This window comes from Mastacembelus armatus, chromosome 6 (assembly GCF_900324485.2).
Source record: "Mastacembelus armatus chromosome 6, fMasArm1.2, whole genome shotgun sequence".
Lineage (NCBI taxonomy): Eukaryota > Metazoa > Chordata > Actinopteri > Synbranchiformes > Mastacembelidae > Mastacembelus > Mastacembelus armatus.
Genome location: NC_046638.1, coordinates 17,058,978 through 17,073,338, shown reverse-complemented (window position 1 = coordinate 17,073,338; position 14,361 = coordinate 17,058,978). Strand labels below are relative to the sequence as shown.

General features: G+C 41.6%; 1 protein-coding gene and 1 long non-coding RNA gene across 2 annotated transcripts in view; one reads left to right on the top strand and one right to left on the bottom strand.

Moving 5' to 3' along the window:
- Positions 1–12,577, bottom strand: part of LOC113132776 (transmembrane protein 189) — a 38,491-nt gene extending 25,914 nt beyond the window's left edge. Inside the window, exon 1 of the mRNA XM_026311114.2 lies at positions 12,095–12,577. Within this exon, the coding sequence (XP_026166899.1) occupies positions 12,095–12,254 (160 nt within the window). The 5' untranslated portion in view covers positions 12,255–12,577. The remainder of the gene's footprint in view (positions 1–12,094) is intronic.
- LOC113132777 (uncharacterized) lies at positions 9,855–13,142 on the top strand. The gene is made up of 2 exons (XR_003295936.1): positions 9,855–10,077; positions 12,963–13,142. It is a non-coding gene; the product is annotated as an uncharacterized LOC113132777 (long non-coding RNA).
- Positions 13,143–14,361: the final 1,219 nt, after the last annotated feature.

Sequence of the window (14,361 nt, the reverse complement as noted above, 5' to 3'; positions counted from 1 at the left end):
CATTTCAGTGACATCCCATAGGCTGCTGTTTTATCACATACAATACTTTCTCAAATTTTTTTTCACTATAAGTGACATCAACTTAATACAACCTTAGAACAGTTTTGATTCACATCTACAAGGTCTGTCTGCAATTTTCTAGACAGGGCTGTGAAGTCTATTCTTCTTATTATTTATTTTATTTTATTTTCTAGCAGTTAGTCTGGCACTTACTAATCTACTAAAAACCTCCGTTACTCAGTACAACATAAAACGTATGGAACAACATGCTGTGCAAGGACGTGCATCTTTGCTGTGCTGTTTCCCGGTGTGACAACACTTTAAAAATGACTCTATTCTGCTATTCAAACTGACAATGAATACAAACTGCAGAATACATAGTAAACAACCTGCTGTCCTTTTCAGTATGCAACTATAAACTGTCATTATACAGTATCTCCACCACCGAGGACATATTCCCAAATTAAAGTGTGAGAAAAAAATCTTTTTGATTCTGTCATGACCGATCAAGTGGACACATAAGCACAGCGAGGGACATAACCAAAGGCAAGAACACAAAAACAGCAAACAACAAGTGAGCCTGCTGAAAAACCACCTACAGAGTCACTGACAAAAAGAAACTCAGACACTCTGAACAGCAGAAAAGACACTCAAAGGATGAGTCAGAGCTGCCAACTCGCCTCAACCACGCCTTTTCTTGCTTTTTCCGTTTCTTTTTCCCATCCCCTACACTCTTTGAGTGTCTGAGATAAACCCCATTTACAAACACTTATTCCTACTGATGTATAGACTGCTAACACATTAGGCACCAAATCACAAAGGGTGATGCTGTATGTACGAGCAAAACACAGACAGCTCTGCTACTTTTTTTATTCTCCGTCTCTCTTTCTCTGTCCCCTGGTTTGTTCTCAGTAGACTGTCTTCAGATGGGACTTGGGGAGAGGGAGAAAGGGAGACAGAGAAGGAGAGAAAGACATGTGGGTGGTGAAAGTGGGTCACATGCTCAGAGAGAAAGAGAATGAAAGAGGGGGAGAGATGAGGGTGAGAGACAGAGAGAACAACAGAAACGGGAAGATGGAGTGAGAGAGAGGGGTAGGGAGGCACAAAGAGGGTGAGGGAGAGAGAGAAGAGGGAGGAAGAGGGGAGGTCGAATTCCCTTGTTCAGAAGGAGTGGATCAGTCACAGGCCTCTTTCCTTTCATCTGATCTCAGTGGACCGCAGAACCTGAGGTACACACACACACACACATAACAGTACACAACATAGATGCAAGCAAACATTCAATCACCCACACACTCACTGGCAGTCACGTACACACATGTACACAAAACCAAGATCCACGCAAAGTACATGTACCACAGTTAAAGAAATTACACACAACCACAATATGTATGTCTTTATGTGAATGTACATACACACAAACACACACACACACACAGTCCAACCACACAAACTTAATAGACCCATTACCCTGTAGATTCAGCAGCAACAAAGAGGAATGTGGCAAATGAGATTCAATAACATACCAACACAATGGCGCACACACACACACACACACACACACACACACACACACACACACACACACACACACACACACACACACACACACACACACACACACACACACACACACACACACACACACACAGATTTACACAAACAGATGCATATATGCAGGCACAATAACACACACATGACTTTAAGCCACATGAGAGCCAGTGTAAGTAGGCCCTGCTCCAGCCTCCCTCCCCTGTGGAGAGACAAAAAAAGGATGGACAGATCCCATCATGTGTGTGTTCCTTTGTGTTTGAATGTGTGTGCTGTATGCTATCCCCTCATCTCCTGGGCTTTATGCTTCCACCATATTCATCTGCGGCCCTCATAAGGATAATTACACACACACATACACACAGCTCATTTCTGAAAATACACAGCACTCCCAGCTCTTCTCTTGCATTGGTCAAGGTCAATAGCAAAATCCTGCCTAGAAGGCTCGCCTAAAGCCATAGATGCATCTGTGTTTGAGTTTAAAGTGTGTGTAGTGTGTGTCTGAAACTGTGTGCAAATCATTTATGTGTATGCATGCCATGCAGTGTCTTTGGCTGTGAGTGTGGACAATGGTCCTTCAAGCCCAATATTAAAAATCTAAACTGCAAAATTATACATTTTATATTTGGTTTATCCTAGAACGTCCTTAAAAGCAACCTGTTCCTTCAGAGTGTTCCTACAGTTTATCAGATTACATTCATTGTTCATAAGTGTTTTTTTATTTTAATAAATGCTTGATTCTTGATCCTCAGCAAACTAAAACAAAAGTGACTCACTTTAGAGCCTGACTGCATGGAATTGACTTTTAGAAACTGGACGACTATGATACTCCACCTTTGTTTGACCACCATTTAACTATGATAACAGTAAAGTTGACTTTATACATATTTATTTTTTCTATGCTGTGAACTAGGTGTCTAACTCTGGGAGGAAGGAGAAGACTTTTGGATTAACTTTAGCTGAAATGAAGCTGACATACTGCAGGGTCAGAGGGGCAGCTGCATGGACAAGGCTGCACTGAAAAGAAGGAAATGAGGAGAATTTAAGAGTGAGAGGAAAATAGAGACTGAACTATCTGTGTGCAACAAGAAACATGATAGAGTAGAGCGAGTAGTGAGAGTGAACACTACATTATATCAACTGGAGAAAAAAATTTAAGGAGTAACAAAATACTACGCTAGTGTGCATTCAGGTAAATTTCTCTTTATCTTAGACTTCAAAATTTAGTGTGTAATGTAATCACTAATATCCTTTTACATTTCCTGCAGCAGCCACATCAGTATATGTATGGGTATATCTATTCTTTATGCAATAATATAAAACCTTAGCCAAGACCAAAAACATAATACTTTGAGTCATCCAGCCTGCTTGGCCCTCCAGTGTGGGTCACTGCAGCAATACAAAAGGTAAAAGGTCACAGCCAACAAAGCAGTGTGATATGTAATTGATACTGGAATTGTAAGCACTTGTTACTGAGAAAAAGATACCACCTGTCTGTTGTCTTGGGTAACAATGGTGAAACCTTGGGAGGAACTGCCTGCCTTATCTGAGCCTGAGTGGTGCTTAAGTAATACTGGACTTCTATGTTAGTCATGGATCAACCATGTTTGAGCATAGGATGGGTCCACAGTGTCTGTAATACCAGAACACTTTATGACAAGGATAAATGACTGACGTTATGGTTGTGCTAACAGACCTCCAGCCATCTGTCTTGGACACTTGGGTGTAGAGGGCCATTGAGTAGTGATCACCACCCAGTGGTGCGTTGGATCAGATGGCGAGGTAGACTGCCAGACAGATCTGGTAAACCCAAAGCTGTAGTCAGTATAAACTGGGAATGCCTCACAGAGGCCCCAGTCCATGAAGTCTTTAACTCCCACATCAGCAAGAATTTCTCATGCAAACCACAGGAGGCTGAGGACATGTTCAAAGCCTCCATTGTGCAATTAGTTTTTCAGATTTGTGGTCAGAAGGTCATTGCATGCGTGTTGTAGCAGTAATCTCAGACCCCACTTGTGAAGCAGGCCATCAAGAAGAGGAAGGAGGCTTTTCAGGTTGGTCTGGGGTAGCCTGCCCAGCCAGACCTACTCCTTTCTTAGCGAAAGAATGTATGTCGGGAACCCCTGCCATATAGAGTCTTTTCCTCCAGCCTCAAGACCCAGGCCAATCACAGCCATTTATCTGTAATGGGGTGAGCTATGCTCCAGTTGTCCAATCAGATTTAAACAAGCCTTGCACATATGCACTGACTCGTTTATAACGTTTCTCAATGCCAGTCCCAAGTTCCATCTTTATGCAACTGGCGTCTGCTGTTTACTCTGTTCAAAAATATGGAGAGAACTGGTGCTAACGCTATGTATTCTCATGTTTTACAACAAAAACAACTAGCTTGCAGTAGTGTCTCTATGCTACCACCCATCCGGTCTACATGTGTTTTATGGAGAAGGCTTACGATCATGTCTTTTGGGGAGGCTTATGGGGGTACTGTGAAAATATGGAGTAGCCACAGAGTGTTTAAACAGGAGTGAGTCATAGCCATATTCTCTGTTAAAAGTGAAACAATTCCAGTGTGGGGTCTGGGCTCCATCGTTGTCTCTTGTCAGAGATTTTTGTGATTTTCATGTACAGAATTTCAAGGCAGAACCAAGGGGGGCAGAGTGTATGGTTTGGGGATCTCAGACTCACTCCTCCGCTCTTTGCAGACAATGTGGTTGTGTTGGCTTCATTAGACCATGACCTTCAGCACTGAAGGAACTGGTGCAGTTTGTAGCCAAGCCATAGTAAAAAGTCAACATAGAATATGCTACACGTGACACAAAAGTGTTTATCACTTGAAATTTAAAAATGTGCACATATTCAGGCAAAGCATAATTAGTGTCTTTTAACATCATTTTTGACTATATATGTGTTGATTGCACACACACTGCATTTATCATTTTTGCCAGTGGTGCCTGCATACCTAATATTGTTTATATAAGAGTGTAAGAAAAGGAAACATTATCCTCCATTCTTCTGTGTACTTATAAATAACATATGATTCAGGGCACTAACATACATTTACACACTACTGTACTGTGTATAGTAACTACAGAGCAGTTCAATATACTGATTCTGCTGACTCTGCTATAGTTGTCCTCTCTTGTCCACACTGGCTGTACACACTGAGGTCACAAACACACACAGACAAAGGTCAAAGCCAAGTACAGCCCATGTGCCCCTCAGGGCCCAGCACACATGCTCAAATGCTTTCTGACTTCTGACCTTGATGACCTGAGGGTCAGCAGTTCAGGGAGTCTGACCACGGGTGTGTGTGTGTGTGTGTGTGTGTCAACTGTCACATATGAGGAGTAAGTGTTATCAAAGCAGCAGAGGTTCAACAGACAAATTCAGGTCAGTGAGATTTCTAGGTTGAGACGTATTGGTATTGGCACAAATAGCAATAGTAGCAATGACCAGTTATCAGATGTAAAGACAAACATTGTGCATCGCCGCCAATATCTTTATATTTGTATAGATACAGACTGCAGCCATCATTTCATTTTAATTGTGTTTTAGGATTGAAATCCGGTCATTAGGAAACATGAAACAGAACAGGATATCTGCAGCTATTAATCAGACAAACTGTGTTTGAACTATTTTGGCTGATTGGGGTGATGAGGCATAATTTTTCACAAACATTGTATAGCCTACTGTATGATGCTCTGCGGCATTTGTCCACGTTTTCAGATTTGATCAACCTTAGTGACCTTGCCCTGCTTCTGTTGTTATGGTAACAGGGCCACGGCCTACGGGAAAAGAGCTTTTGATAATCTCAGCTCTCATCGAAGAAGAGACTAAAAGAGTGCACAGTGAAGAGAGAGCAGAGGAAATTATGATACTGACCATGAACAGGATCAAGTGCAGAATATTTAGGGCTTTCTGAAAACTTTTTTACCCACAGAACCAGCACACTCAGTATTTGAAATGTAGAGAACCATTTCTCTGCAGAGTATACATGAGCCCACTAGGTTTTTGACCTGTAGAGACAGTGCGGTTACAGTTACTTTGTTCACAATTTTATTAAAACATTCACTTCATTTTACTATTCCCCATGTCATCAGTTGTGCTTTTTATTATCAAGTTACACCAGACAAAGTTCATTTGCTGGTAAAAAAATCCCACCTCGAGTGCGTAAATGACAGTACTGAGAATATTCCCTGCATATTTTCAAAGGCTGTACTGTGCAAAAGTTCCTGTTGATTATCACATTTTGAAAAGATCGTCATATATTGAGTGTTTTGTTTTGGTGTGATTGAAATATAAAGCTCCTTTGAGGAAAGGCTAATTCTTCTCAACTCTCAAAACATGAACATCGCAGTTTATGGATTTAAAAGCTAAACTAAAATTAAATATTAGCTAAAGAAAATAGAATCAAATTGAACTGGCCCAAAAATCGCACTGTATCATTAATATCGTCAGTTTTAGCTGCACCCTTGTTTCAGATCACGGGCCAAGTATCAAGATATGTATTGAATCACGTGAGACAGACTGCAGTATAAAGCAGCAAAGTGCTTAACATGAAGTGCTTTTAACTCCACTTTTTGGCCAGAGGTAAAAACCACAATGCACCAATATCTTTACCCGTGTGTGCCTGTTCATGGGCCTTAATCTGAATTTTGTTCTTTCATTCCATCACTAATTTTCTGGGATTTGTATTTTCATCCAGAAAGACTGAGGGTAAACCTCAGAAACTCCCAACCCATCAGAATCAGAATCAGAATCACAATCAGAATCAGTTTTATTGCAACGTACAGCAAAGAACACTTTACAATACTAGGAATTTGTCTTGGTGTCTGGTGCAGGCATATATACAGGTAAGAAGTATGTACACAGTTTTATAATAAACTAGAAAAAAGAATAAAGAATAAAAATAAAATAAAAACTATGTATATACAGAAATGTGAAGAGTGTGTGGAGTGTGGTATAATCCTCCAGGGGTTGGACATCCAGATGTTACTCTGTCTTTCAATACTGCTCCTATAATGTAATCTTTACAGTGCTTATTACTTTCAACATATTAGGGTGAAAGAATGATAAAATGGAGCAGCGGCTGGAGTGGTGGCTGATTTTCATCTCTTCTTCCATAAACTCATAAACTAAATATTTTATTTATTGCTTATTTGCCAAAAAGCTGGTTGACTGCAATCAAACCAATTATATATTTATGGAAATATACACCTTAAAGGCTGCTGCAGCCCAAGGTACAGAATGTCTTTGTGTTGAGTAGGAGCGCACTGACATGTGAGTCGTCGGAGCAAGATGAGCTGCACAAAGGTTGAAGATCAGTATCGCAGGCACTGACGACAGATCCACCAGGGTAACTCAAGATCACGCACAACACACAGACACGCGTGCAGGCAAACGTACATGCTGCTAACGTGACCAAGCTGTCGTGCAAAATCCAGAAAGCAGATGAACAATGTGGGAAAGGAGAAGAAGCAGACCGTGACACTTCAGACATATGAGAGGAGCGAAGAGAGATGAGGGGATGAACGCAGAGTCGGTGAGAGAAATGAGGAGATGCAGAAACAGGGGGAGAGGGAGATGTATCCAGCTGTTTGTCCATCCTAGCTTTGCTGTAATGAGCCCACGTTTGGCTCTATGGAGCATCGCCAACGCCTCATCTAACTTCTCCAAACTCTAACAAGCCAAACTGCTATTTAGATTTACCTCCTACCAGTGCTGAACCAGACCCAAACAACTAAGCACATAACAGTATGATGTCCCCTGAAATGGACACTTTGACATTTTGAATTTTTGCTGTTTATTTTTCTTTAACAGACACTTGTCAGCATGTGGGAAACGTTTGTGCTTTTAGGTTTTCATAAAATGGCTCAGCAGCATTGTTAGCGTCACTGAGCCCTTCTTCCACTCGCAGCCCGCTGTGCCAATTGGTTGGAATGAGAAAAAGCTTATAAGTCATCAGGCACTTTACTAGTGAAAACACACACAAATGTGTTCTTCTCTAATATCACAGGTAGGAAACCACTGGCCACTAATTCCAACCAAAGAGCATCATTTTTTTGTTTTTTTTCACACCAAATACCTGGTTTTTAGGGCGTTCAGAGACTTTATCTAATATGACATTTGACTGTACTGTGGTTAACAGCTGCCATTATCCTTCATCGACTTAACTGAACTTACTGGTTTGTGACATCTGGAGAAAAGCAGCAACAGAAAACCACTGAAAACAAACTGTTATTTATAAATCGTATGTACAGTACAACAACCACATTCGCTATTTTATCTGTTCTTCCCCTTAATAAGTATTTGCAAAAGTAAATTAAGATAAAATATTTCAAAAAAACTATTTTATGTTCCATTACTTTAAATCTTGATAAACTAAAAGTTAGAACTCATTATGCAGCATGTCCCATACTCTTTCTGTTCCTGGTGTTAATCCCTGTCTGAGCCTCTAAATGATTGCTGTGCAGCAGTTCCACCATAATATTTCTAAGTGTATCAACATAACTGTAACAGGTTCAACTGTATTTGTTAAACCATCTAATGTACATACCTGAATCAGGTATGTTCGGCCAATCAGAAGCAGGAAGGCAGGGCAGTAGCTCTGGAGAACCAGGCTTGGCAACTCCCACAACGGAGGGAAACTTATTCAGTTACATCCTGGTGTGCAGCTACTTTTCGCTACTGAACAAAACCTACTCCAACAGCAAAGTTATATATTAATGTCCATACTTTCATTATATGATAAAATAATTCAGATAGTACATATTACAAATATTATGTTGTAATCTGATGTTAAATACACCGCATTCATATTTGGTGCTTTTATCCAAATGACAAAAACTGATCCAATTTTAGCAGAAAAGGTTACTTTCATAAAGGACTGCAGGGATTATTCAACAGACTTGGATCAGGTGAGCTCTCCTATATTTCTATCACTCTAGGTGCAGTTGATGTTCGCAGCATATTTGTGATTAGAATAACTGCTAACAGGTATTCACTACTGTAGGTGTGCAGAGTTGTGTAAATTGAGACATCTGTAGATGTATTAGTGCTTAAATGCACATCAGCCTGTTCCGTTTCTGAAAGTGAGTTTACACCTTCACCATTCACCACTGAGTAACACACTAGTTTTCACTTTATCAGCAGGGTCAGTGTTGCATCAGAACGCTGCCCATATCACAGCCTTGCCTAAGCTATTTTTACCCAGAGTCAGTCTGCCAGCTAAGCTCTATGGCCACAAAATGAGAAGGGATAAAAGGTTGGGACCCTATAAATGCATGCGTGATCCTCTTAACCATCAATCAGCATTACACTCAGCAACAACAGGCTGGCAAAGCAAACAATTCATCTCATCATTATCATGCTTCTCCTTCATTTATCAGTCTGGTCTATCAATTCTTGATCATCTTATCAATAACAATAATAATTACTTCTTGAAGTAATATATGTGACAGAACTTTATTTTTAGGTCACAAAGATGTGATAAAATATGTTGTAATTAAACACATCATTACAGAAATGAACTGATCTATTCTGATCTATGAACTAATCAAATTCTTCCACTGTTTACACCCTTCAGTCACAAAAAAAAAAAAAAAATATTGAATGGAAGCAGGTCAATCAGCTTCAGCTCTGATCATCATCAGTAAAACCTTTTTATGACTGCATGTACGACATTCAGAAGACAGTGCTGATACTATTTTCCCCATTCAAGTTTTAATTATGTAAATACTGTATAATTAGAATAATTTAACACACAGAGGCCGACAGAGAGGCTTAAACAGCAACTCTGTTTTCTTCAACAAACACTGCAAAGTTATGCATTTCACCTTTAACTTGGGCTAATTGTACACAGCCATCCAATCAGTCGGAAAAACCTTAATGTCTAATACAGGTATCAATAATAAGTGTTTTAATGTACGAACAAATAAAAATACACTTGCAAATTAAATACAGAACCTGTTGTTTCTGGTTCCCCTTTTCTCTTGCACCCTGTCGTCCACTCGTATCCCACTTTAATAATTAAGCTAAATAATCAACTCTGTGTGTTTGGGAGTGTGTGTGCGCACGCCTGCACGTACACAACCTTATCTGTTTACACAAATCTGTAACATTGCAGAGGCCTGGCAGTAGCACAGGCCAAATGCCAGAGCAGAGGTGGTTATCTCTTTAATGTAATGGCACCAAATAATAGAGTTGATCCAAATCTGCTAATGGAGAAGATGAATCCTTTACTCAGTGTGTAAAAATAGGACGGCAGGTCTCTCTGGTTTTCACTGAAGCGAACGGTTCATCTTGTGACAGCATGCATTGCAGACAGAGGTTAAATCAAAATGAAGTTTTAAAAAGTCTCAAGTCACCAGTCAGCTCAGGAGATCCTTTTCAGCTCCGTGAGTCGAGGTACGGCTCGGGTCACTGGTTTGGGAGCATGAACACACTCACAACGCTGCAAGGCCTTTTGGTTCAAGTGCCAACCTGGTGACACACGTCGCGCCCTCATATGAACTTCACAATGACGAGGTAATACTGGTGCAAACCTTTCTCTGCTCTGATGATCAACATTCCTATTTTAAGAAGTGTTTACAAGTGGCCAGCATGGTCCGACTAGAGGCAATTAAAATGCTCAGTGAAGTGAGAAGCAGGGCAGATGGTCGTGCAAAAATGTGGCACAGTCCAGTTGATGCACAACTGGTAAAACAGGTGTTTGCGGCTAAGGTCTGAGGCACAGCGTGCCTTCCACCATCACAGCAAAAATCAATATATTATCAATGATAAAAATCCCTCAATTTTTCTTTCCCTCTCAGCATTTGGACCCTGGATTTGACTGAAACCAAGTGAAAACCACTAAATGATACAGTATGTGTTTCTGGGAGTAAACGTACAAATCATAACTCTTTAAATTCTGAAACACTTAAGTATCTTAATTAAAGGAGGAGGAGTTCAAAATAGGCTTTTACTAGGGCTTCTATGATCGGGACAGAAGGACAAACACAAAGGAGAGTGTGGCCTCATGGTCATGACACAGAAGCAACACTTTGTTGTGATGAAGGCAGGCAATTCTGCCAACAATAACAACCGCTGTCATTTTATTATTATTGCTTGTAGCCTGTGCACCAGTGGTCCTGAAATTCAGTCTCCAGAGTCCAAACTGCTGCTTATTTTTTATTCTGCCAGGCAGTTTTTATTCTAGACGCCTAATCAGAGACTTATTTGTACTGGGACGCCAGGTGAATTTAAACTAGCAGGCAAAAAAGAAACCAAGCAACACTCTACACCCCAAGGACTGGATTTGAGGATTACTGCTGTAGACTGTGTCACAGACATTGATTTTGTCCTAGGACTAAAAGTCTGTAGCAGCTGAAGGCAACAACTTCACTAGCATCGAAACAACATACCCATCAATCCTGCGAGACTATGGGCCTTTACCTGAGGTGTTTGACTGCAAGGCTTTTCATGCTATGGGCCAATTTAAACATACAGTACGTGCATTCGACTGCACTGGGCCTTAAAGGACCAATATGTCACTGCAGCAATTTATGGCTGTGCTTCCATATGAATGCACTTCTATGAGAGAGTCAAATAAGCATCATCAAAATCAAATTCCACAATATCCTGACTCTCTGTGTGTAGTTCAGGGCAAACGTCCAATACAATTTATCCTTCACTTGCTGTAATGCAACTGAACAACAGCATCTGTCAGGACCTCCATGCTTGGTAAATGCCCCCCACCAAACCTTAGAGGGTGCAACATCAATTTCTGTTCAACATATTTAGTTTCCAACCCCAAGTCAAACAGCCCTGGTGCTACTTTACAGTATTACCTGTTTCAAACACTCCGTCTGCAGCCACAGAGCTGCTTTAACAGTCCGAGTAGTGCTCTGTGACAGCCTCCAAACAAAGATAAAACCCTGAGATTGTACCAAAATTTATATTCATTTACTGGAAAACACTGTCTTCTCTGTGAAATAGAACTTTTAACCAGGCCAGAGCTATGTGCACAATTATAATCTGCAAAACTTCCTCAAAGTTGGACAATGGAGTCATAAAAAAAAAAAAAAAAAAAAAAAATCACATGTGACTTAGTCAAACTATTTAAAGCTGCAGTGTAAAAAGGCCTGACAGTGGTTTCATCAGGCTGAGTAGGTCTAAAGCCAGAAAACTGTTTCTGACACTGACTTGTTCTAAGGTCCAAGACCAGGTCTGTGTCATGTGGAGGCCCAGGCTGTGTTGTGGTAGAGCTTTGTAGTAACTACTTCTCATTAGTAAATCTCCCCGTAGCCACAGTGTTGCTGTAAACACGAGTGTCTACCGTCTACCGTCTACCACCTCCACCTCCTCCTCCTCCTCATCATCATCATCATCATCATCCTCATCATCCTCATCCTCATCCTCATCATCATCATCCTCAGCCCTGCAGCCCTCAGCTGTGATGTCGCACTGTGGCTTTTAGGCCTCTGTCTCACTCTTCACCCCGGTACCGACAAAGCAGGTGACAACAACATCGCTGACAAGACTGAGAAAACAAACCCGTGCTTACCGGGAGAGTAGAGCCGTGCTAGCTGTCGGGCCCCGGCGTGCTGCGGTCCCCAGCGAGGCGCCGCGCTGCGTGCAGCCGCCCCGTGCTCATTCCCGTTCGGATCCTCCTCCGCCATGGACCGGTGCCTGATGTCGGTCTCGGAGAGAAGCGACGCCGCCATAACCCCCTGCCCGCTGCCCCCCAGCTTTGACTCTAGCTATAAGACATCAATTAGAGCAGTGTCACGGTGAATAGGCTTCAGTTGAGTCCCGGCCCCGGTGACGGTGCTGTGGCCGGATGGAGGAGGACTGATGCTAGCTGGAGTAGCACCCGGAAATACACGGACGGAGCTGCGCTCACACACACACACACACACACACACACACACACACACACACACACACACACACTGTTTTCGCCGCTACAGCCTCTGCCCTGGACCTAACAGTGTGTGCCGGGGAAGGGCTGCATGTGTTCAGCGTGTTCAAAAGCAATAAATTAGAGGAGCCGTCATGTCGCGGCTCTGGTCACGCGGGTTTTCTATAACTAACTTTATCTCCTGGCCAGTTGTCGCTGCAGGGACCGTCTGCATTTTACAGTCGCTGTGAAAAGTGGAAGCGCTGTCTTAAATTCAGCTTACTGTTTGTGCAGATGACAGTTCTTACTTATTTACTCATATAAACAATCACACTGCACACTAAAGTAAGAACCTCTTTATTTGTACATCTGAGCCAGCCCAGTCATCTTTACTGTCATATTTCTCATTTTATTTTGCAGCATTTGGGATTCACTTGATTCATTGGTTTTCACTCTTTTTAGTCACCAAGTGTTTGTTTTGAGTGGTTTTGTATGTCTTTGTAGCTGCTTTGTATCAATTTTCTCTCTGTAGTTTGTTTATAGACTTTCCATTGGAGAACTTGACAGGCCCTTCGTGGTTCTCTTCCAGGGCCGCCTGAGCCCTCAAGCCCCTGGGACTCTACCCTGTAGGCCTGTTCAGGATTCCATCCATGGTTCTGCACAGTCATCAAATCCAAATTACTGCATTATTAAAAGTTATATGCCAACTTCAGTCTGCTCATCATAACTGACCTCTCTCAACAAGTCAATTTAATTAATGGTCTTGTCAGTCACTACTCATAATCATCACTGTGTACTTGGGACTGAAACCCTGTTAGATATTTGTAGCAGTGTGCCAGATCCCTCTGGGTCAGCCTCTTCAAACCTTGAAAACTGCAGCTGCAAAGAAAGACAGGCCAACCTCTAAGCTTCCCTTTACTGGAAAAGTCTTTGAGAAAGCTGCTGTGACTCAGCTGGGTAACCTCAATATAAATGTCCTTCTGTACCAATTTCAGTCTGGCTTCAGGCAACACCACAGCACCGACACTGTGCTGATTAAATTGTCAAATGATATTTCAATTAAATTCAATTCAATTTATTTGTATAGCGCCAAATCACAATACAAATCATCTCAAGGCACTTTACAAAAACCCCCCCAAAAAACCCAACAAATCCCTAATGAGCAAGCACTTGGCGACAGTGGAGTGGAAAAACTCCCTTCAACGGAAGAAAAAAACCTCCAGCAAAACCGGGCTCAGTTTGGTCGGCCATCTGCCTCGGCTGGTTGGGGTGAGTGGATAGAGCAGAGAGAAAAGAACAGCAACAATAAACAACAAATAGACACTGCAGGTTGGTGGGTCCAGTATCTACACATCAGCAATATACAGCTACAGGACCAGGGACACCTGCAGAAGGTACAGAGAGAGAACAGAGAGAGGGGGAGAGAGCACAAACTATGGGAGAGAGAGAGCACAATGTTAGTTCAATGGTGGAATATACATGTGAGACACGCTTGAAGTCTGATTAACTGGTTTGTGTTAACAAGTTTCATAGATAGATACAGCTGTGTGTCATCTACATAGCAGTGGTAATTAATAGAGTGCTTCCTAATGACATTGCCTAAAGGAAACATGTACAAGGTGAACAGAATCGGTCCTAGCATAGAACCTTGTGGAACTCCATAACTATCTTTTGTGCACGTGGAAGGTTCATCATGGACATGAACAAACTGGAATCTGTCCGATAAATAGGATTGGAACCATTTTAATGCTGTTCCTCTGATACCAGTCACATGCTCCAGTCTCTGTAATAAGATGTTGTGGTCAGCAGTATCAAATGCTGCACTAAGGTCTTGGAGAACAAGTATAGAAACAAGTCCATTATCTGAGGCTAAGAAAAGATCATTGGTGACTTTTAACAGTGCTGTTTCTGTACTATGATGTGTTCTAAAT